This window comes from Sardina pilchardus, chromosome 24, assembly GCF_963854185.1.
Source record: "Sardina pilchardus chromosome 24, fSarPil1.1, whole genome shotgun sequence".
Lineage (NCBI taxonomy): Eukaryota > Metazoa > Chordata > Actinopteri > Clupeiformes > Clupeidae > Sardina > Sardina pilchardus.
Window position 1 is genome coordinate 14,376,212 of NC_085017.1, and position 25,000 is coordinate 14,401,211.

The 25,000-nt window shown below is 43.3% G+C and overlaps 2 protein-coding genes across 2 annotated transcripts in view; one reads left to right on the top strand and one right to left on the bottom strand.

The window, feature by feature from the left end:
* Positions 1 to 6,773, bottom strand: part of zgc:63863 (uncharacterized protein LOC393372 homolog) — a 20,360-nt gene extending 13,587 nt beyond the window's left edge. The window contains exons 1-6 of the mRNA XM_062529640.1: positions 6,529 to 6,773; positions 5,561 to 5,746; positions 5,314 to 5,394; positions 4,863 to 5,049; positions 4,031 to 4,132; positions 371 to 512 (exon numbers count right to left, since the gene is read on the bottom strand). Coding sequence (XP_062385624.1) covers positions 371 to 512; positions 4,031 to 4,132; positions 4,863 to 5,049; positions 5,314 to 5,394; positions 5,561 to 5,746; positions 6,529 to 6,616 — 786 coding nt within the window. The 5' untranslated portion in view covers positions 6,617 to 6,773. The remainder of the gene's footprint in view (positions 1 to 370; positions 513 to 4,030; positions 4,133 to 4,862; positions 5,050 to 5,313; positions 5,395 to 5,560; positions 5,747 to 6,528) is intronic.
* Positions 6,774 to 11,296: 4,523 nt separating this feature from the next.
* dgat1a (diacylglycerol O-acyltransferase 1a) overlaps positions 11,297 to 25,000 on the top strand; it is a 19,483-nt gene continuing 5,779 nt past the window's right edge. The window contains exons 1-8 of the mRNA XM_062528858.1: positions 11,297 to 11,629; positions 12,820 to 12,907; positions 17,497 to 17,537; positions 19,654 to 19,739; positions 20,061 to 20,113; positions 20,443 to 20,548; positions 21,408 to 21,536; positions 24,080 to 24,154. Coding sequence (XP_062384842.1) covers positions 11,406 to 11,629; positions 12,820 to 12,907; positions 17,497 to 17,537; positions 19,654 to 19,739; positions 20,061 to 20,113; positions 20,443 to 20,548; positions 21,408 to 21,536; positions 24,080 to 24,154 — 802 coding nt within the window. The 5' untranslated portion in view covers positions 11,297 to 11,405. The remainder of the gene's footprint in view (positions 11,630 to 12,819; positions 12,908 to 17,496; positions 17,538 to 19,653; positions 19,740 to 20,060; positions 20,114 to 20,442; positions 20,549 to 21,407; positions 21,537 to 24,079; positions 24,155 to 25,000) is intronic.

The following is a 25,000-nucleotide window of genomic DNA, read 5'->3' on the forward strand; positions in this document are numbered from 1 at the left end:
AGACACACACACACACACACACACACACACACACAAAGCGACTGAAGATGCTCTGACAGACTGAAATGAGTGTGCAATGAAGCTCTAGTAATATAAAATAAAAATAATAAGAAAGAAAAAAAAGAAAGAAAATGAACTTTCCATGAGCCTGGCTGGCCTTGCCTCTGAAGTGTGTGGCTAGAATTCTTTTAATCCTCAGATACACACATGTGCACACACACACACACAATTTCCAGAGCATTAAGTGTAGCCAGACATAATCGTTGGCTATGCGATGAAGAGGGCAAAAGAGACTAGGAGGAGAGAGATGATGAAGAACAGAAGGAAGACGAGGAGGATATTGGGTGGTCAGGAAACGAGGGAGGCTTACCACGGCGGCAAAGTAGATGGCCATCAGAGGATGGGAGGCCAGGAAGAAGTCATAGAGCCGAAGAACGTGCCGGAAGTCGGAGAGGACGTGGCCGTACCAGGTGATGAGCCAGCTGAGAGCAAAGATGGTGCCAACTTCAGCCCTGGAGCCACACACACACACACACACACACACACACACACAGTTAGAAGAATGGTTAGAACATTTAATTGGGACAACATGCAATCCTTAACCCACGTTTCCATGCGACTTGAGGCAAGAGAGAAGCAGATAAATAAACAAGCGTGGCGCATGATAAATAAATTCTGCACGTCGCCCTGAACGCGTATGATGTCACTGATGATGTAATTATGAAGCGCGCCCGAGAGACCTCTCCTCAAGGCCAAACATTAAGCATGGTTCACTTCAGTGGCCTTTTTTCCCCCCCGACCACAGTAACATTGCTCTATTTTAGGAACTGAAAATGGCCTTTTGAGAGACCATTTGTGGAGTCAGCTGAGAAAAAAAAAGGAGAGCGAGAGAGAGAGCGAGAGAAAAAAAAAACGGAAAAAGGGACTCAAAGGAATCTGCAGGAACTACACCTCAAAGCATCCTCTGGGCGACAGAACTAAGCAGCTCTGACTGCTTATCCCCACAACACAAAGCTGCAACCTGTCCCTTTTAAGACCCTTTTAAAAAAACAGGGGGGGAAACACACACACACACACACACACACACACACACACACACAATCCCATCAGGCAGTTTGGGCGACTAAAAATACCTCCCGCTGAAGTTTGTGGCGAAAATTGAGACTGACGCCTGGACGGGGCTCTGGTGTGGACCCGCGTGACAGCACGCATCTACGCATGAAATGCTCGAGCAGCTCGGCTCGGCGCGGAGGAGGAGGAGGAGGGCTGCATTAGGACTCACTTCCTCTTCCTGGATTTTTCGCGGGGGGAGGGGAGGGGGGGGGGGGGGGTGAAGTGGCATCAAAGTGAGAAAGAGCAACAGTACCTGAAGCGAGCAACACCATTAGACCTGTGGGCTAGAGTGGAAGCGCAGGCTAGACGAGGGGCCCTCCCAAGACCTGCATATGTAATATTTATCAGGAGCCTCTTATTCTTTACATTTTAGATGAGCCGCCATTAAAAATAACTCGCTTTTACAGCTGGGACTGAGCCAGTGGCACGCAACAGCCTCTCTCTTTCTCTCTCACTCTTTCTCTTTCTCTTTTTCTTTTTCTCTCTCTCTCTCCAGCTGACTCATAGTACAGGTTTGTGTGCTCGGCCAACACACAAACACACACACACACACAGGCACCAAAAACAGTAACACTGAAAAAAAAAAACAGAAAACACAGAATGAATTATATATGAGGTACCAAATGTTGCATCCATTCCTTTGCATCACATGGGCCGTTGCGGGTCCAAACATTTTCTGCACACACACACCTCACCGGAAGAGACAAGAGACTCTTCCTTTTAGTTCCCACTCTTTTCTTTCTACTCTCTAAATCACACACCTGCTTCTCTGTCCATCATGTGGACGACGAGAAATAAAGAGCTTTTTAACTAAGTTAAAACACACGCAGGTACGACAAATATAATATCGGACGTCAACATAAAGGCGCCGCGGAGACAGACGACCGGTGACAATCACGGGAGTGTGTGCGTCGACGTCGGGAGTGTCAGAACGCAAGCGGCAGCGCAGGAATATGCAAAGCGACATCAGCTCGCCGACAGTTGCTTTGAAACAAGGGCGGCCGTCTCGAGACAGCTCCCCAATTAGATCGCACATGATCATATGCTCCTCCTGTCAATGCTGCGAATGTGTCAGCATCCATTTCTTTCAGATTTGCACTTATAGCTCCTAAAAGAAAACAAGAAATCAGAACATCTTATTCTCCCCTCCTCTTGCTTCGTCTGTGCTATGCTTGTGTGGCCCACCCAAGTGTTGCCTTTGCACCATCAGCACAGACACCAAAGCAGTCAACAGTTCTATCATACAATGTCAGATTAATCTGGCTCAAAATAACGGTTTCAATATGCAAACAGATACACAAACATATCATCAGTGCGTTGTTTATTCTGCTCTGTTTACAGAGGTTTGAATGAGAAGGTAATCTCGTCTCCTCTTAGTCCACACCAAGGTATTCAGGCTCCCATAGTGCTGTGCACTCTGCTGCCCTCCGCAGGTTGTATTCACCTATACACTATACAGTAGATACACCAGACAAATCTCAGCAAGTAACTAAATGAGCCTATCCTGATCACCTGAGTGTGAGTGTGTGTGTGTGTGTGTGTGTGTGTGTGTGTGTGTGTGTGTGTGTGTGTGTGTGTGTGTGTGTGTGTGTGTGTGTGTGTGTGTGTGTGTGTGTGTGTGTGTGTGTGTGATTTTTGTGATACATTGATGCACTCTGCTTCCAAACATCAATATCTTCACCAAAATATTAAGTTGTACAATTCATATCTTAAATAAACTCATCTTCCAATTCATTCATGTATGTAGAAACACTGAAATGTGCATTTTAATCTGTTATTTCTTGACAGAGGTATATTTTTTGTCTACTTAAGAAAAAATGTTTTTAAGAAGCTCCGAGCTAAAACTTTATGCACTTTACACACTGTTTCCGATGACAGATCTGTTGCAATATATCAAGCATTGCAGAATCACTGAATCGTGATGTTATCGTTATCATGGACAAAGTATCATGATAGTATCAATTCCTCAGTGAATGTGGTCCCAGCCCCTAGTGTGTATGTGTATGTGTACGTGTACATGTATAGTGTGTGTGTGTGTGTGTGTGTGTTTGTGAGTGTGTGTGTGTGTGTGTGTGTGTGTGTGTGTGTGTGATTTAAGGGGCTGTGAGACAGAGAACACCCCCTTTGTGGTGTTATGAGGAGCTACTGAAGCAGGACTAGTTTTGCAGCCTCCAGAGACTGGCTTTATTTCGGCTCGTAATAAACTGCTTTGATGAAACACTATCAATCAGAGTGCGCTTCAGGCTAGGATGGAGGGCGCTGCAGAGCTTGTGATGATGATTTTTTTTTTTTTTTTTTTAACCATGATGCATTGCAAATCAGTTGCACAAAAAAGCACAACTGGAGTCTCTTTCTTTTAAAGGTGCACATACTGTAGTAGATTAGCAAATCTTTCATTATTGTAGAGCTCTCAGACAGACAGCAGTGGGAAACTTCCAGATGGCAAAAGGAAAACAGACTTACTAAAAATCAACTAGCAATGGAATTATCTTGCTCTAACACAGGCAGCAGAGATAGGAAGGGCACACTGAGGTGATCACATTACGTCCAAACTGAATTACTGTAATCCCCAGCAACACCATATTGACATATTGACCCCAAATCAATCCTCAATTCGACCAAATGTAGCCCACTGTGTATTTAAGTTACTTTCAGGAACGGAAACTGACGTTAATTTATCAAGAAAGGACAAACAACCCTGTGTACTCAAGGTCAGGGTAACACTCTGGCTTGGAATTTCACCCCATACCACCACTATTGTGCCACAAGGTCACAATACTCCAGACCATCTCCATTAGTAACCTAATGCTTTATCAGCACATTGCTATTCCAGAGACACTGGCCTTACACTATTTCTGTCACCTACAGTATATAATATAAGAACAGAAATAAATATAGAAAAATTAGATTGTCTTACTGTAGCATAAAGTCATGTAGCTCTCGGTCCACCTGCTCCAGAATTGGCATCAAGTAATTCAGGATGTGCTTTGTACTGTCCATTGTGGGGTCCATGAAATCCCTGTTGATAACACAGGTAAAAATAAAAATACAAATCTACCCCTCAAATGACAGCAGGAGCAAATTTCGCAGCATTAACAATAACATTAACAATCGCTTTGGACGATGATGACCAGAGTCAACTGTAATTTAGAATTCAGAACAATTCTGCCAGAATAAAAAATCATACTCTGCTCACAAAGCACATTACATATAAATCATGAAATGACAACAGAGCTGTCCATATTCTCCATTAAAGGAACACTTCACTGTTTTTTTCATATTAAACCATGTTATTCCCTTAACTAAGACGAGTTGATGCATACCTCTCACTCCAAAATGAAACTGAAAGTGCAAGAGTGATGATATTACTGCGCCGAGTCGAAGTGCTCCCAATTGTTATTCCACCACACAACATAGTTATCCCTCTTACCCGCTTAGAAATGCACCACATTTTATTTTGTCTCACCATACTTGGTCGTGTGACTACTCATGTTAAACATGGGAAAACATGGAGATGTTTGGTCATTTCTAAATCCCTCTCTGCTTGGATCCTAATGAATAAACTGGGCTAGCTACAGTAAGTGCTATCAAAGTAGCGCCGCTCGCCAGAACCAGTGAGCGCACGCATTGAAACGTGAGAGGTATGTATCAACTCGTCTTAGTTAAGGGAATAACATAGTTTAATATGAAAAAAAACGGTGAAGTGTTCCTTTAACAGGTGTTGGCTAGATACACATCTATAAACGCACCTGAGGTGGTGATTTGAGAGGGTCTCCACCAGGGCTATGGCCATCCTCTCCCCCACCACAAGCAGGAAGGTGACCACGATGTCATGGTAGCCCTGGTAATAGTGCAGCTGCGGGTTCCTCCTCAGAACATCCAGGATGATGTCAATCAGCTGTTCCTGCAGCACCTCTCTCTCAGCAACCCGCATTCCTGGAGGACAAAAGCAAAAAGCAAAAGGCCCCCAGTTTTCCAATCTTTCAGTTGTAATCATTGTTTTATAGGCTTGCGTATTAGGGTGGAGTGAGACACAGAATACAGGCCACTGGTCTTTTGGTTTTATAAGTTTAGTAGACAGCTATGTACAGTACAACATCCAAAAGGTTAAGTCAGGATCCAGTATTATGCATTTGAGTGGTAGAGAGACTACATTCCCAAGACTTGGTTGATGACTGCAACTATAATCAATAGGCTTACCTCTAGGAAAACGGCGCATTGATCTCCTGACGTCCAGAAGGACCTGGTTGTAGTCCTTGTGGTTCTCCCTGACATCTCTCCCTGAATCAATCAGAGCAAACAAAAGACACCGAGAATGAGGCTCAGAGTTCTAGAATGATCCATCAAATGGACAGGAGTTCCTGCTGTCATTGTAAAGGCACATTAGTAGACTTCTTGCACTGATTTTAAATAAGGAATATCTGCAATCTTGCAGGTTGAAATGTACCAGGTTTTGTTGGGAGGTTGTACACATTGACGTTGAGTAGTTTGGGCCAGACTTTTCTCCTGATATCATCGGTCAGTAGACCACCCTCGCTCACAGCCGCCTTTCGCAGGGTTTCAATGTCCACTGGGTCACTGTTGAGAGCTTGGTGTATGTCAACGAGCTTCTGCTTTTTCCAGGACACATGTTCTATGTGGAGGAAAAGAGAAATGTCTGAGAGTTTCCCCCACCATCTATGGATAAGGCTATTATGCAACATATGGCAGCAAGGACATGCATTCCAGTAGTACAGTAATGTACAGTACATGACTTAAAATACTCTTGTACCAAATCCCCCGCAAAACTGGTTTCAACTAACAACAGCAGCATTGATTTTGGCTATTCATAATCCTATCACACCTTAGCCAGTCTTTCAATGTACTCGCCATACATTAGGCTTATTAAGCACAGTAGAATTCCCAGGTCGGTTATGTGGTGCGATTCCTTTTTGCTATGTGCTGTGTATAGGCCTACCTACGACTGATGCATTTACATGCGTCGAATTGGCACGAGCAACTACTCCAATTTCACAGCTTTAACTGGTCGAATCAATTTGGACACGAGCCGAGAACACTTCCTGATACATTGGTAGCCTAAAACTAGTGAAATAGCCTTGATCATTCAAGTGACTATTTCATTTGTAAACATGTCAGATTCTCTTAGTATAGGGAAGAGATTGCACTGTTATTACATTGCGATTAAAATAAATGTTTGCCTGCAACCAGTACCAGTCTTAGCCTTGTCCACGTAGATAGACAACAGGCCTTTTCAAAACGGATAGCCAAACGTTACCTAGTCTTACTACTTTGGAAATTGACTCATCTACACATATTTCAATTTTCACAACTGCCCACCTTTAAAGATAACTTAATTACCAGCTATAATGCAGAAAGATGATAATCTCACCACGTAATTGTGCTTGAAATACTTACCGGCGTGTCCCTTCTCGTTTCGATTTGTACTACTATTCCGTCTGCTCCCATTACTGTTTACTTGCTGGTGCTTTTTTCCCTTTCTCATTTCCCTATGTTTGTTTATGGCATTAACGTTCAAAACCGGTTCATCTCTTATCGTTTTGCAGAGTGATCTTGAATTAAAATGTCATATCAATAAAGCTTATGTATCGCCATAACAACATCGCTGCTAAAGCCGGTTGGTTCTTCCCATCAAACATATGTCACTGTCACGCAACCAACACCTGACTCAAGAAGGGTTAACCGAACGTGCTTGCAACAAGGGCGGTCCTCTGTCAGCTGATTGGTCAATTTTGCTGTCTACAGTTGTAGTAACCTTGGTAAGCGAAGCCTAGATGGTGGGATACAATTTGGAGGCAATAAATAAATATTTTTCATATGTTCAATAGTAACATCACAGGCCTACCATATGTGCCGAAAATAGACCATTCAGTAGCCCTAATTCAGTCATGCATCAATTTTGTCATCAAAAATTAGGGGAGCCAATTATATAAAAAAAAAAAATTGTAGTTACAATGATAAATTGATAGAATTAGCCTAGGCCCCTCGATAAATACATTAGAAGAAATAATGATAAGTAATAAAGTTTTTAAAAATATTACAATCAGTAATAAATGATAATTGATGAAAATAATAATTTTATAAAATACAAATCTGCAGTACAGCAAAATGAATGTCAGTGTCAATGAATCAGACTCCATCACTCTGTGACCACAGACATGCCTGAAATGGCAAATATTCTCAACTGCTGAGATATCTACACTGTGTATGCGATGTGTGCGAGAGACATCAGTTTGTGTACACAGTGCTGTGCCGCATCATGGGGCAGAGCCTTTTGTCGGATGCCAGTTTCCATTTCCTCTTGGTCTCTTCCGTTGCTCTGCTATTTTTCATCAAGAAATGTGATGCAATATACAGGCAAATTTAAGAGAATCCGGGTGGACAGAGAGCACTCAATATCCTCAACATTTAGACAGTCAAATGAGGACAAACTAACAGCATGCAAGTGTCCGCCTGTTGCTTTGTCAAGTAGGCCGGCACATTGCTGCTTTGATTGCTTGGCTCAGAATGCCTGAAATGTCTCTAAGATACATTAAATGACACTGATGAGCTTTGCATTACCTTCTGGACATTCAACCAAGTTCAGTGTTCAGCTCCCATGCCATTAGCGTAATGCCTTTCTGCTGATAAAGTGTCATAGCAAAAAAAAATCTACTGCTTTCTTCTGGTCAATGTGGTCTAAGTTCACCTAAGAGCCTGGATGACACACAAGGACAGTCCACATATCCTACTTCTCTGACTCATTAAGGTCCTGTTTTCCCTCCATCGATGCTGGACTGTCTGTATCATTGTGGAAGTAGGCCTAACTGGGATCCACAAAGCAGCCTCCAATTTGGAGACATGTGACAATGACCACCTGGTCTCCAGGGTATAAACCTGCAGCTTGACCGCCCTGGCAAAGAGCCCGGCTCATTGGTAAGGCAGTCAGAGCCATACAGTAGGTCAGAGCCCATATACTCACCCGTAATGATGTCACTCCATCACATGTACAAAAACAAGTTTATAGTACCATTAATGTCTCTTTTTCACACTTTGTTTTCAAATCTAGGGCCTGATAGAAAAGCAATGAGCATGCCATACAATCCATAAGCCATGGATTATAGAATGCTCATTGCTTTTCTACCAGGCCCTAGATTTGAAAACAAAGTGTTTTTCAGGCTGTAAAACTGAAGTTATCTAAAGGGCTGAAATTATGAAGACATAGGATTTGAATAGAAATATTGTCCAGGCCTTGGTTTCGGGACTGATTCATGATATAGACAAGGTTTAAACAAAATCTGAGACAGTGCAGCAAGAACCTTATCTCAACTGACACAAAATTACCCTTGTGCCTTACAGACAGTGATATGTTTATTTTATTTGAAATGCTGGCAATGATGCAACTGTACTGATCATGCAACTGTTTGCATTTTGTAATGAAGTGCCATCACTATGATTGAGTATGTGCTCTGACTGTCATACCAACAAGCTCTGTGCAACGTGGTCAAGCTGAGCTGAGATAGTCAAGGGTCATAGGGAAGGGTGACAACTCTCTTCCTTTGCTGGTGTCAGAAGTGGTATGGCTTGCCGTGAGGTCATTAAAGGCCTAAGGTGTGAGCTGTACCCTTGAAGGCGACCCCTGTGTAAGAGACTCCAGGGAAGGGTGAAGCACTAGTGTGTGTGTGTGTGTGTGTGTGTGTGTGTGGAGGATCTAGATGGAGGTCTGGCCGGAGGATGCATGAGGGATGTGTGTATTAAGTGCATGGGTCAACTTTCCAAAAGGGAGGGCATGGTTGAGCATGAGCCTGGCTATTTGCCAGTTCAGAACATTGGAGACTTGAGTTCAAGGCCGGATGGGTGGCTGCTCTCTCTTCATAACATTTTCAGTCTGCTTTATAGATTTAAATTCGTATTTGTTAAGGACTAGGACTGGCTTGTTCTCCTTGATTGACATATGCATATCCATGGTTTCTCCTTTGCCCTGGTTGCAATTAATTGTCTGCCGTCAACACTGCCACTCTTTGGAGGAATAGACATAGAGCCTGAAGTAGAAAGCTTGTAACAAAGAAAGTCGATCATCACTTAATTTATAATTATCTCTGATTGTGAGTTTAGTGTCTGTTAAGCCAGCTCATGCAAGGATCTTTGATTAAAGTTTCTATTTTACTCTATTCTATTCTATTCTATTCTATTCTATTCTTTTCTTTTCTGTAATAGTACATCCCTCAGGGTACATTAATTCAGAATAAACTTTCTAAGAATCTACATACTGTATACCAGTGCAACCCTTGTGACATCTTAGAAACAAACAAATACTGTAGCTTAGGCCTAAGGCCTACACATAGGCTACACATACACATAGCTAAGCTACACACAGGGATGGGCCGTATGTATGATGCATGTATTTAAAATACATATTTAAAATACAAAATAGTATTTTGTCATTTGTATTTTAGTGGGTTGGAGAAAATTGCTTTGCATTTTGTATCAAAATACTTTATAAGTGTGCATCTTATATATTTTTGGTAAACCCAATACTTTTGGTGATGTGACGATCACAAACGTGCCAAGCAATGAATGTGGCCACTGGCTGGTGCTGACTGACCTCTGGCTCTAATTTCTTGTGATCAAAACACTGAAATTCAGGAAGAAAATTCAGTGCAAGATGAGCAATGTGTAGGTAACTCACACACAGAACACTCCCACTCACACCAACCTCAAGTTTCTTGAGAACTTTAATCATTAGTTTCCTAAGAATCATCTAATCAGAAAACTTGGAAGTGGTTATATGGTTGCCCTGTAACATGTTTTCAAAAAGAGAAATGGTTGCCCTATGTATTACCTGTTATACAATGAACATGTCACAATCACATATGCTCCTTGACATCAATATATCATATCACCATTCAGGGCTTACATAGTTAGTTAAAAACTAATTAAAAGGCTTGTGATTCTTCTTGATCACTAGTGTTATCAGTGGCGATTCTATAGATTTGTAACAAGGGTGGCCTTAGTGGGGCACTGGTTAATTCAAGGGTGGCATAAACAGAAACAGGCTCAAGTTGTTAAATGAGCACACACTCATGCGTGAAACCATGCACCAAGCACCATAAATTGAAGGACAAAGACCATATACTCTCACATCAAATGTCTTTGTAATTGGATAAAATGTCAAATACAGTTTTCAGCTTATTTTCGTCTCTGAACAAAACCCGTTCAGGAATTAGACCATTTGAGCAAAAGTGGAAGTGTGAGATATTTTTTTTGCCAGTGGTTCTTAACCAGTCTGGTTTTGAAACCCATAATTTCATATGTTCATAAAGTTGTGACCAACTATATATATTTAGCGTTCAGGCCAACGAATGTGGTGAGGTAGCCTACATAAGACATGCAAAGTGCCTGGCCTACTTTTTTTGAAAACGCAGATGTTTGGCATTACATTTGAAACCAACTAAAAGGCTTGTGATCCCTCCTGATCAACAACGTTATACAGTGCAATATCAAGGATTATTTATGGCCATACATTGACAATGTCAGAGACCTGTCTCCACTTTACACTTGACACGTTCAGTTGGGACTTTTTGTGCACATCTCTGATACAGTAGCATATTTAGGCTATAGATGTAACAGGCAAGTCAGTTGATCTGTTGAATGTTTGCCATGCATGTCTCGCAGGCAGAGAAAAGCAGTTGCTCTCACTCACTTACTCAACAGAGCCACTGATACTGAACAAGGTATAGATTAAATATTAGATAGATGTGAAAGGTTAAAATTATTTCATTTTTTTAGCTACTGTGTTTTTATTTCGTTTCAATTAGGGTATTTGATATTTTACTTTTAAACTAATTTTGATATATTTTTGCCCATCCCTGTAGGCGGTTGAGCATAGTGCACGCTAAACCAGCGAACCAGATAAAGAAAAAGAGACCCTCTCAAAAACAAATCTTCACACATTTTACGCATATTTTCACAGCCTTCCATCTTACTACTTGGGAAAACAAGTTACAATAGCCTATTGATTACATGGTTTAGCCTATTATAAATTGTAACCATTATTTTTTAGAAATATTTTTCAAAAACGGTCACCATCACCAATCAAACGTCGATTAGCCAACACTAGTAGGCTGTACACCACGAACATGGCCCTTATTTGACGGTTTGCGCGACGCCAACGCTTGTGAACACACCCACCACTACACCTCTGATCTCAATCAGCCTCGTAATCAGGCTTACGTTGAACTTGAGAGAAACTTTTTCCCTGCGATGTGTCGTCGTAATGCAGCTTAAACAGAAACATGGGAGACAAATACGTGAGGGGTCCGTTAACACGCAAGAGGAGAACGACCATTTCTGATACTGCGTCTCCGGTGCTGAATTCTAAACACGCCAACGGGAGCAAGCCGGGTACTGGCGAGGAGTCCAGTGTCAACAATGGAAGCAGTCCACGTAAGGTGCGGGATACATCAACGACACCACGCAGAGACAAGAGCTACAACGATGCCATCAGAGAAAGGCTCAGGTAATAGTGTCTGCATTCCTTTAAATCAACATGGCAATGTCTTCCATCACCTCCTGGATTCCGTGCGCAAGACCACTAAAGTGTTAGCATGCTAGTGTCTTCTTAATGTAAATGTGGAAGGAAGACACTAAAAACGAGGCTACCTGCAAAGGGCTACTGGCTATTCTGCAATATTGTAGCTTTATGCACCTAGTGTCACTGTAACATATTGAGCATCACGTGTCTCCGTCCTTCATAATTCAGTGCGTATTTGAAGGCCGCCAAATTAGATTCGATATGATGTAGGGTCAACATCATTCTGTTCTAAAGAGGGTTTGATTATGCAATAACGTTAGGCTACAGTACGAATGACAGTTAAGGCTCTGTATTCGTTTTGTATAAGATGACATTTCTGGTCTATATAGTGCGCAGTGCAGTGTAATGAAGTCCTTCATGTCCCTTCATGTTATCTTGTGACGTAAATGTATGTGGTTCCTTTTGATTACGTGCACTGTAAGAGCACAGGAAATGTGTCACACTCAAGACAATTTGATGTGTGCCAATCAGTCTTCAACAAGTAATAGCAATGGAATGTCTCATGAAATAAATGCTTCACACACAGAAAAAAAGTTCTGCTCAGGCGCTTTGTATATTGCCCATGTGTCTTGTAATGACTCCTTACCTTCTGAACTTATGTCCATGTCAGCCTTGTACTTTGTCAAGACTTAAGAGCAGTTTAACATTTGTCTTACTGAGTAATTGGCTCGATAGCCTGACAGTTCTCTTCACTATGTAGGTAGGATAAGTCTTAGGGTAGAGCGGTTGGCATGGAATTGTCCCAATAACTGTCATAATTAATAATTCCTCTTTTGAGTTCATGAAGGGGATATTACTATGACCTTAGGCTCATTGGCAAACTGTGTTGCAACTCAGTCTTCTCTCAGTTAGGCAATTTGGGGCATTGTGTGTCCCTTGCCTTAGTTTTCACAACTGCTGCAGAGTCGTGTTCACTTGTGAGTATATCTGTGGATAAAGGTCAAGGTAATGCTTGAGGTTAGGTGATAGGTTCTGAAAAAAGAATGCTCATCCTAAACCCTTAATGCCCATTTTGAGTTTACAGATTTCCTCAATTCCCTGTCACTGGAAATATTTGTATGATTAAATAAATGTTTTGTTTTGTTGTTTCTGTTTGTTTGTTTGTTTATTTGTAGATGTCACACCCATCAGGAGTCTTTGCTCAGCTCTGACAGTGGCTACAGCAATTACAGAGGAATCCTTAACTGGTGTGTGGTTATGCTAGTAAGTACCAACGTGTACAATGTGTGCACATCACAAGTGAAACTTGAATCTGTTGCTTCATTCTGACCTTTAGAGAGATTATTTTACCACGGCCCCCTGCTGCCGAGCTTGATTTGTCTATTTGTCCATGGTTTCTAGTGCAGCATGAGCTTTATTTCTGTAGAACAAGAATCTGCTGAATTCTTTATAATTCAAAATAGTTTTTAATCTCTTTTCCCGAAAATAACGTTCCGTTCCGTTCTGTTCTGTTCATCTTGGACCTAGTGTAACAGGAAAATCCTAGATTGGCTCAGAGATGTTGCTTGTGGGCACAGTTGTATGTCCTCAGAGGCCATGTTGCAAGGCCCATGTGTCCAAACCTGCAACTGAGACCTCAATCAGGACAAAGGGTACCAGGATGCAGCCGACATAAGAGCAAACAAAAAAAAGTGACTTTATTTTCTCTACAATTAGATAGCAATTGTAGGTTAAAATATTTATGCTTGACATGTAAGGTATAGTGTTCATGAAGGGTCAGCTTTCCCTTCTCTTTTGCCATCTGTCCACAAGTGGTATTGCACTGGCAGACTACTTCTTGCCATCTTGATGAAATTGCACTAGAATGGCAGGCCAGTGTGTCACCGGTCTGGTGTTCCATTAATTGCTTTAAAGTATTTTGAGTTTACAGCCACACTACACCGAATCATTTTCTACATGGATTTCCGGATCAAATCCGATCCGCATCCACAAACATTGTAGGCCTATCAGTTTGGGAAGCCTCAAAAACCTGCATTGAAATTTGTAATTCTGATTCTTGAAAACCATGACAAATGTACAGTCAACAAGTATGGGTACAAGGGAAGAAATAACCATCAAATAGAATCTGAAAACTGGGGGGGGAAAGGCCAGTGTTTGCCAAGTTTACTGATAGGGTGCAATAGACAGCTTTCATGCTACTTTATAGGAATTCGTATTATAATATCAGGTTGCTTTGTCGATGACACATGACAAACAAGTTCCAAGGACATTCCAAGGATAGGCTTTGTATAGATACATGCATGTACGTTTACTCCCACTGTTCATAGGCTACACCCTTTTAATAGTTTGCACAACCAAGTTTTTATTGAGCATTTTGATCACAATTGTAGTGGAATAGGCTTACTCCAGCTCACTTACTTAAAGGAGTTCCTGGTATAATTCCAGGTAGTTAGTAATCAAGGATCTTTGCCACTGACACACCGTCCACTCTCGTCCAATACGGCTGCAGAGCAAAATTAGTTTGGGCTCTCCAGCGGATCCAAATTGCTCCGCTTCGGAGATGCTGATACGATGGTCGGATGTGAACAGGAGAAGAGAGCAAAAGTGTGTGTCGGATACATTTGTTTCCGGCATAATGTAGACATAGCCTGGATGTCACAGGGCTGTTTATAGTCAAATAAATGTCTACTTACTCATGAAGGATTTGGGTAAATGGGTTTAAAATTTGATAAATGTCAAACTATGTGTGTTTTGGATTAGTCCTTTGTGCAGTCAGCACTAATGTCAACCAACAACAGCAGTAATAATTTAATAATTACCATTGCATCATCATACCATTGATAAACTAATGGACTTAAAGTACTAGAGGAATATGTTTAAAAAATAAAAAATAAAAAAAAATACAAAGGACAATATGGCATATTTTAAGAACATATCAACTTGAACATAAGTTAGTAAAATGAAGACACAGCCCACTGAAGCAGGAAAAAGACAAACAACAACAACAACAACTTAGAGAGAAAAGATTGAATCTGAACTGGTGGCCTGCCCTCTCCCCTATCTGAAAGCCTGACTTAACACCATGACCCCAGGGATCTGCCATAAATCAGCTCGCTCTCTCTCTCCAGTGTCCAATTCCCCAAGCGGCTTTATGGAGAGAGAGAGAGAGAGAGAGCGAAAAAGGAGGAGGACTTTGGACCACAGACGGAGATTCTTGGCTGCGTGACCGGACGCTTGCTCTGTTCAGTTGAGCAGGGCAGCCAAGTTTCTCTCACTCACTCTCTCTCTCCTTCTCTCTTTGTGTCTCTCTCTCTTTTTCCATGTCTATCTATCTTGCCCTCTATCTTGCCCTCTATCTTGCCCTCTATCCCTGTTCATCTCTTTTTTTTATTACCTAATCACTCTCCATTTTCAGTCTCACATTATCTGCCTCTATCCCACTTTCTTTCTGTCTCTCTCTCTGTCGCTCTCTGTCCCTCTAATTCTCCTCACTGCTCAGTCTCAATCCCTCCTCAGTCTCCTTCTTCTCGCGGTCTGTTTGTGGTCCCCTGTGAAATAGCATTACCAGATGAAATCGTTATTACACCTAATAACCATGTCCGGCTCAAAGAGTAAACAGAGCTATGGTAATTGAACAAGAGTGTTATTGCACTCAGCCACACCCCATACACACACCCCCACACACACGCACACCCCCCCCCCCCCCCCCCCACACACACACACACACACACACACACACACAGACCAGTTCCTCTTCCTACAGTATACTCCTTGCTTTCTTATCAGTGCATGCCTTCTTATCAGTTCCCAAACTCTCTGTCTGCTCTTTGGGTGGACGTGGACCCTCACCTTGACACCCTGCAAGACAGGCTTGGCCAGGTGCGCTGGCAGTGCCAGTGGTGAAGCGGGCGAGTGCCCAGTGACCTGGCCACAGTGGGCAAACCTCCAGGCACGTCGACCGTCACTCACTCCCACTAGTATGTGACGGATGGCAGCCCTTCTGCCACTGCGGAGACTAGGGACATCAAGAGTTTAACCCCCCCCCCCCCCACCCCCAGCCCTTCTGCCACTGTGGAGAGGGACATCAAGAGTTTAACCCCCCACCCCCCACCCCCAGCCCTTTTGCCACTGTGTAGAGGGACATCAAGAGTTTAACCCCCCCCCCACCCCCACCCAGCCCTTCTACCACTGTGGAGAGGGACATCAAGAGTTTAACCCCCCCCACCCCCCACCCCCAGCCCTTCTGCCAGTGGCATGTCCAGTGGGTATTTTTGGGCTGTTTTGCACAGTAATGCTCAATCAAGAAGTTTGAAATGGATTACTTTGATGACTGCTGGGACTGCGACATGCCCTCTAAAAATAAACATCAATTTTCCCCTCACATTGGAGGGAATCTGGAGCGCTGGTCTGTCGTCTTCAAAGCCACCGAGAGCAAATTGTAATTTCAAAAGCCAGCATTAATCCTGGCTTTGAAACAAGATCACATTGACATTCTCACTGGACCCTTTTTTTCCTCTCCTTTACCCCCCCCCCCCCCCATCACCTCCTTCTTTCTCTCTTTCTTTCTTTCTCTCTCTCCTTCTCTCTCTCTCCTTGCATTCCCCTCAGAACATCCTCAAAATTCTTTGTGTCCAGTAATGAATAATTACGAAACCCAAGCGGAAAATGGCTGCCGAGAGGAGATCTTAGGCCAGGAGTGCAGACCTCAACGCCTCCAAGGGCCGCCTTCTGTGGCTCTGGGCCTCCTGGAGGGAGGGCAGCAGAAAGAGACGTTGAGAGAGAGAGAGCGAAGGAGAGAGAGAGAGAGAGAGAGAGAGGAGGGAGGAAGAAAAAATAGAATCACACCAGGGTCTCCGACTGAGCCAATTAAACATAAAGGCACTCAGTTCTTCAAGAGGAAAAACAAAATCCTAAAGCTCAGGGAAATGTCTTCAGATCCTGGGCTGCCATTCACTTTTCTTAAACTTACTCTGGATTTGACAACATTTCTTGAGGACCCGTTAAAAAACGGGAGACGTGCGTGCTGGTGCATTCAGATGTTTTGATTTCTCATTTGTTATGATTATTAAGTCTCTGATGAACTGGTCTTCATGTGCCACCCCATCAAGTACCTGAAAGTAGTCCCTGAGAACTCTTGTGTGGATTTATGTAGGTGAACATTGATAATAACCTCTTCAAAATGGATCCTGTGTGCTTATAGTGGCCTTAAAGGATTAATTATATGGCTTGTGGCAAATAATATGTTGAGGGAATATGGGATATGTGACGACCTGAATTAATGAATAAAGCTGAGAGCTGAGATACAGATCCACTTATATAAGAGTTACATCAATGAATGGAGATTCATCGCAGTCACACAGCACAGTTGCAATGCACATGTCAGGGCATCTTATTTTTCTTTAGGGAACCTGTCCAGGAGACAGTGTGGACAAACGGAAACAAAACCAAGAATAGGCTATATGACTACATGTCAGTATTGTTTTATGAAATCTTCTCAATCTGCCAACAGAGCAGTGTAGACAGTGCAGTGTCTGATGTTCCATGCAGCACACTACAGTAAATAAGCTTTCGGAGTATGTCTGTCGTACTGTATGGCAGAGATTTTGCAGGGTGAGCTGTTTTTGTTGACGGAGCAGTGTGCTTTATCTGTCTCTGATAATGATAAAGAGACATGGAATGCGCTCCAGTTGGGGGACTTTGATCTGATTTCCCCTCCTGACTACTGGGAGGCTGGCAGAGATATCACCGCACCGTAGATGTGTGTGTGCAGGAGAGGTTGTTGTCATTAGGCAAGCAAACCATCCCTCTTGTATTGCAGGCTCCCACTAATAACAACATGGTGTCTCTCACAGGTTTTGAGCAATGCACGCCTTTTCCTGGAAAACCTGATCAAGTAAGTGAAATGCACAAGCTCAAATGTGAAGCATGCTCATCTGCAAAAGGGTAATTTTTTAATGGGTTTTGGCCAAAGTGACCTACATTTTGACCAATCTTCTGAAGGTCATATTTCTCCTTAAAGAGATGGTGTTTTTATCTGTTTTTTATCTCGTGTGTGTGTGTGTGTGTGTGTGTGTGTGTGTGTGTGTGTGTGTGAGAGAGTGTGCGTGTGCGTGTGCGTGTGCGTGTGCGTGTGCGTGTGCGTGTGCGTGTGCGTGTGTGTGTGTATGTGTGTGTGTGAAATAGTTCACCTCCTACTTTAGCCCCACTCATGGCCTACAGTACATCAGGGGTGTGATTCTTCCGTTTTTAAACGGAATTCCGTTTTTTCAGGCCTGAAAATGAGACCCACGCAATTCGTATAGATCCGCTGAGTTTTTTTTTAGGGGGGGGGGGGGGGGGGGGGTTCAGAGGTTTATTTCTGTAGCCTAAACACAGACCATTGCTTTATAATAGGCCGCTGACAATGATGACGGTTTTGGCGCTTCTTTCATTCATATTACTCCGCAAACCTTGTCCGTTCTCAGTGGAATTCATTGAAAGTGAAAGCAGACGGGTTGATGACTGTTTGATGCAAGTTCGATGTGTGAGTGTGTGGTAAACTATTTGTTTCTTAGCAGAAGCCATGAAACGGTAAAGGTCAAATTATTTGTTTAGGTATTATTATTCAGTTAAGTAGTATTTATTAAGTTTTTGCTTCGCGTTCGCGTCCAGTTTGACGTGTCTGGATTTTCCGATAATGACGACAATCTCCTGGTGCTGATAGTGTAAACTAGTCTAGGCTACTGTACTTGAAGTTAGCTGTGACAGACTAGCCTACTGGTTTTCATCGTTTTCACCACAAAGCCCGTCTACCTTAGCTTAGGTCTACTAAATTGTTTAGTTAACACCTTGTCATTCCGCGTTTGTCCAGCCGTTCACCTCCGTGCGCCCCATGTCATTCAAAACATATTTCGGGATAGGCATCTCACTATGAGAAAACGTATTATGAGTGCTAAGAGATTGACACTTTGGCATTCTTGGTAAACATCAGTCTTGACTCTTGCACGTAATATTGAGCTGATTTTTTTTAGTGGAAATGGCTTATTGTAGCAATGTGCTGATACATGGAAAAAAGTTGCCCATTTAAAGGCACAGTCTGAATTTTAATCCTAGCTCTCCATTGAGTGTGTGCACTTGAACAACTGTGTAGCCTATACCAGTAGGGCCTGCCATTTATTTTAGGAGGAGAGGAGGACATGTTACCTTGGAAGGAGAGGGAGTGATGCAATTTGATTTTCTTTCCAACTTAAATATCAATAACCTTCAAGCAACCTCTTCAATCAGCATCAATAGGCCTATATCGTACAGAACGACTGTAAGGGGGCAGGCTAAATGTTATCATAGGCCTATAGCCTACTAAATAATGTAGTCAACATTATAACTTTATGTTGGTTTAAGTTGAAACAAAACATGAACTGAGAAAATCCATAATTCTACATCATTGTTGGCAAAATGATCATGATAGCCTATATTTCAGCCATATCTGCTTTAGTCAAGTAGGCCCTTGGCTACTTTGCTATAAATGAGTTTTCTTTAGGCCTTATAGACCATTTTGTAATATGTTATAATGTTTGAAATATATGTATCTCAGTCTATCAATACTTCTCATAAAAGTCATCAGATGTCATCATTTAAGGGGTTATTTTTCAAAATTTTCTCCCGGGGGTGCATGCCCCCGGACCCCCCTAGTAAATTACATTGAAGTGCACAGTAGCAATACTATAGTACCTTAGCTATACACTAGAGCAGCAGTTCACAAACTTTACCCCCCAAGGACCACTGACTTGGCTCGCGTACCCCACCGTCGACACATTAAAAAGGGAGGGGGGGGGGGGGGGGGGGTGGTATATAGGGGTCGGATATATTTTCCTTTTTTTTTGTCCTTTGCCAATCACACCCCTGAGTACATACAGCTGGCAGACCTGGAGGTCACTCTTAGCCCAAGATGACAAAGGGGGCTGTTATTGCTATAGCTATTTAATGTTATGCCTGTCTTTGCCTGTTTTTGTGACACCATTGCTTTCTTACAGGTATGGAATACTTGTGGACCCTATCCAGGTGGTTTCCCTGTTCCTTAAGGACCCCTATAGCTGGCCAGCAGCGTGCCTTGTCATTGGTACGTTTTTGTTCAACTCTCAGTGACCGCATATTTATTTATTTATTTATTTCCCTGTCTAAGCTTGAGCTGTTTGATAATATAATTGAATCATAGCCATTCGTTGTTATTTGGATTAATCTATTTTGGGGCTTGGGCCGTTTCGACAACAAGTGCAGAGTCTTACCAAGCTGAGCCACCAATTTTCCACATTTCTTTGCTTGCCATCCACTCTGGAGCAATACAGAACTAATATTATGCAGCAGTCTGCTTTTTTTCCTTATTTTTTTTTTCATTGAGCACCCACGTCTAATTTGTTGGTTTTTTTTTTTTCTTTTTCAGCCTCCAATGTGTCCATAATGGCAGCTTTGTACACGGAGCGGAGGCTGGCTGTGGTGAGTGTCACAGCGCAATGCGTGCGACTAATGCGCAGGATGCGCTGTGAAATCTTTCTAATCTCTCCTCGCACCCATCAGTGAGAAGCAACCCTCCCCCTCCACCACACATGCACACACACGCACACACACTCACTCACACACGCACACACTTCATACAGTCACAGATTTCACTAAAACACGGAAGCGATCTATGGCTTGCTCATGATGAGTCTTGTTCCCTAGCAGAGTGACTGCTGGTGTTTTCTGGTTGGTGATGTAATGTAGAGAGAGGCTCTCCGCTGTGCTGTGGTGTGACTCTGTTTCCCATCCTGGTCCTTTTCCCACAGGGCACCATCTCAGAGGGCACTGGGACATTCCTCTACATCATCAATCTCGCTGCCATTTTGATCTTCCCCCCGGCTATTGTGTTGTACCTTACCTCCATGACCCCAGGTACACACACGCACACACACACACACACACACACACACACACACACACACACACACACACACTCAACTTTGTTGTTGTTGCTCCTCATACACCCTCTGCACACCATCTCTCTGTCAACCTTGCACGCTTGACATTCTCACGGCCTCCTCTCCCCCCTAGTGCTTTCTTATCCACCTGTTTGACACTCCAGCTCACACACTCCAGCTCACACACACCACCTCCACCTTCAGGCGGGGATCACACTAGCCAGCGGCAAGCGGCAGGTTTCCTATTGTTCTCTGTGGTTCGGCAGCGGACCGGTGACAACGCTGGCGTAACGCTCTGAGAGTTGAACTTGTTTTTAACTTTGAAGCGCTCGGCTCGGCTCGTCAATGTCAGTTTTAGAATGTTCATGTATTTTGACCAATCGGATTCGTCTAAGAACGTAACAGCAAAGATAACCGTCTCTAGTAACCTAACAACGTTGACAGCAGCGTTGTAACGAGATAGAATGTTTTGGATTATTATTATGGTCTGAGTGTTGCATTACGCTTGCCGCTGGCTAATGTGATCCCCACCTTTACAGCCAGCCGTGAAGTTTGACCAAAGATCCTTCATTGCTTTAACCCTCTCTGGTTTAAAGGGACACTTCACTGATTAGCATTAAGCTTTGTATCTTTAGAAAACCAGTCATGTATTTCTCCCATCTCAAGGAAAACTGAGGGAATGATGCGCGACCATTCAAAAACATGACTGGTTTTCTAAAGATACAAAGCTTAATGCTAATCGGTGAAGTGTCCCTCTAACCAAAGATCCTTCATTGCTTTAACCCTCTCTGGTTTAACCCTCTCCGCCCTACGCTGGGCTTCTTGTGTTGCAGTGGGAGGGGTGTTCTCCCTGGCCGTCTACACCATCCTCTTCCTGAAGCTCTACTCCTACAAGGACGTCAACATGTGGAGCCGCGAGATTAGACAGGCCAAGGCCCGCACCCTCTCCCGCTCGCACTCCTGTGAGTCCTGCCTCAGTCTCCAGTCTGCAGTGGAGCTTATCACAGTAACCGCCATGCCTCCGGTCCGTCACGGAGAGATTTAGCGTTTAGCGCTTGACACACCCTGTGTTAAAATGTAGAAGTGTGCTATTAATGACCGCTAATACCCCACCCAGACTGAAGATTTGTTTTTTTTTTTTTTGTTTGTTGTTGTTTTGTTGAATGACCAAAACAGTATCTAGGGCAAGATGTGAACGTAAGAAGCCTACAGTCAAGGGGATCAGGGTTTATTGTGTTTATTGTTTATTTCATTTGGCTTTCATGGGCAGCTGTGGCCTACACAGGGCAACCATGGCATACTGGTGAGGGCTTCAGGCTTGGAACTGAAGGGTTGCTGGCTTGGTTCCTGACCAGTAAAATGTGGGCGGGGGAAGTGGTGGAGCACTGCTCTCCCATGCCCACATCCACGGCTGAACACACACACACACACACACACAACAGCGCTCACTTCCGCCAACATTTTTATAGACAAGCCAATCAGGTGCCACATTACTGGTGGACACAAAAAATATGTCTGTGTGGATTGGTGGATGAACTGCCAGTGTCCCCCTAGGAGGATCAGCCAATCTACATCCATATTGACCATCCATATCCTAATTGGCTTGTTTGTTGTATGCGGCCGCAAGTGCACACATTGAATGGCATCTTTAGGCAGCGGCCAACTGAGTATATTTTTGGCTGAATTAGCTGGCCTAGCCTCGGCCATTAAGTTGGATGGGGGAGGTACCTCCATGCTACAGCCATAACAACTCCCAAAATAAGTTTCAGATCTCGAGGAACTGTGTTGCATAACAGACTTATGAGGGATTTTAGAACATTTTGCTCATGTAAATATTGTCAAGACATTGCCAGCCCCAGTGCTTAATCTTACCTTACCTCAAAAGTCTCGAAACAACACGTCCTAATATAAAAGGTTTGTTGTGTAATTGACTTAGTTAGTAGATATAAAGTAGGTACAAAGTGGCTGAGGACCCCTTTCTAAAATAATATTTTAATAAAAACAAATATCAAAATGCATCGAAAAAAAAATATTGAAGCTGTTCTGAACTGCTTTGTCTAGTAAAGTTGTGTGCACACTGGCGAAACACACACACACACACACACACACACACACACACACACACACACACACACACACACACACACACACACACACACACACACACGTCAGAACATCTGCCTGCCAAGTAAAAGGCACTACTAGCTTTTGCGCCACTGCAGTGTTTGATGCTGTCAGTGAGGAGATGTGTTTGCTCATTTCCACCCGGAGAGTCATGAGTGGTGCAGAACTGATGAGTTGCTATTGCCTCACATCCCCACCCCACCCCACCCCACCCCACGCATCCTGCGCTGTCTGTTTGAAATGCAGCTGATCTAGTGGGTATGACGGGGTGGGAGTGTGTGTGTGTGTGTGTGTGTGTGTGTGTGTGTGGGGGGGGGGGGGGTCTGATGAAGGTTTAATTAGTTTCAGTGTGCGCCTCTGCCTGCTTAACTCCTGTGACCCGCGTGTCTTTGGCTCTGCCGCTGTTTACCGGGAGGAGATTTTAGCGTTTAGTCAAATATTGAGTCTTTTATTCCTGAGCAAACAGCGGGCACAGATGCCTTCGCGCACACACTCGCTCTCGCACATACTCACACTCATACACACATGCACATACACACACTCACGCACACAGATGCACACACACACAGATGCACACACACACACACACACACGCGTGCTTGCACGCACACACATGAAGACCCACAGGCATGCATATCAACACAGACTCTCATGTGTGTGTGCATAGATCACATACAAACACAGCACACACATTATCATTCATACCCACTCTTCCTCTCAGCTTAAGTTTGTCAGTGGCGTTATCTTTTCCTGTGTGGTTTGCCAGTATTGAACCTGTGCTGTGCTGCCACCTACTGCCGGTAGCAGAAATAGCTCCGACTGCTGAGTCCAAACTTTACTTCAGCTGAATAGGAGGCATTTCCAGTGAAAGAGCCTTGACAGCTTACTGATAAGGACAGTGTTACGTGATTTCCTTCACCCTGATACTGATTATGCAGTTGAAAGAAAGAAACAATGTATGCTTTCAGTAGGTGGATCTGGGAGTTTCTTTTTCCCATTTCCACGATAGCTTGTGCTTTCTTAGCTCCTTGAACTTAAACAGTGAAACAGAGGTCTGCAGTAACATCAAGGTCATACATGTATAGTTTTTTTTTCTTATTTTTTTTTAAATAGCTCAGATAATAAACAGTGTGGCTTTTATGTGATGAAAGAGGCCTTAGGTAAATCCTCCTGCTATGTGTAAGCCATATCAAAACTTATAAAGTATATTAAGCTGGAATCCTAAAGGCACCTTAAACATCAGTTGCAGTGCTCTTGATTCACTGTGCTTTATCTGTCTCTGTGTTTATCTGGGTATAGTACAGTCTCACCGTCTCGGCTGTAAAGCTTCAATTTTCATCTGCGGATTGCTGAGTCTTTATTTTGATCTTCCCTTCGCCAGGTCCATCTGTGCACAAAGCCAACGGGACGGCGGCCCACGCTCAGGTGACCTACCCAGGCAATCTCACACACAGAGGTGAGTGTGTCTGTGTGGAGCTTAGGGAGTCAGCCGTCTCTCTCTCACTCTTACTTACTCACTCACACATTCACACATTCACTCACTCACTCACTCTCTCACACACACACACACACACACACACACACACACACACACACTCACTCACACATTCACACATTCACTCACTCACCCACTCACTCACTCATAAATTCACTCACACACTCACTCACACTCTTTCATACACTCACTCACTCACACACTCTCTCTCTCCCACACACACACACACACACACACACACACACACACACACACACACACACCTCGAAGAGTAAGCTCAGAAAAAGCACAGGCCATCTTTCCAGTCATGACTCAATGAAAAAAACTATAACTTCTCATATGGAAAATTAAATCGAGTGATTTATGCAAAAACGTGTTTTGATGTAGAGGGATGCCTCGGCACGCTGTCAGCCAGTTTTCTTTATGGGCGCGCCAAGCGTTCGGTCACAGTTGCCATCGGGGCATGAAGGGGCACTTTGACTGTGCCAAGGCCTGTGCCTGTTTGGGGGTTTTATATGCTTCAGGCTCTTTAGTGCAGTGGACTGAACAGACCGAGCCATGTGAGGAGTCAATGTGGAGCTCTCAATTGAAGAGTGCTGTAGGTCCAGGAGTGTGTGAGGGCGCTGAGCTTTGTACAAGATGCACAGTCTACTATAGTGCATGTTTTGTGTATGTACAGTAATACGCCATAAGTTGATCTTAACGGTGATGTTTACTGTATACCGGTGCAATCAAGGGATTTGAAGCAATATCTGAGGCACAATAAGGATATGTTGTAAAAGGCTTCTGAAATCTGCTTGGTTGAAT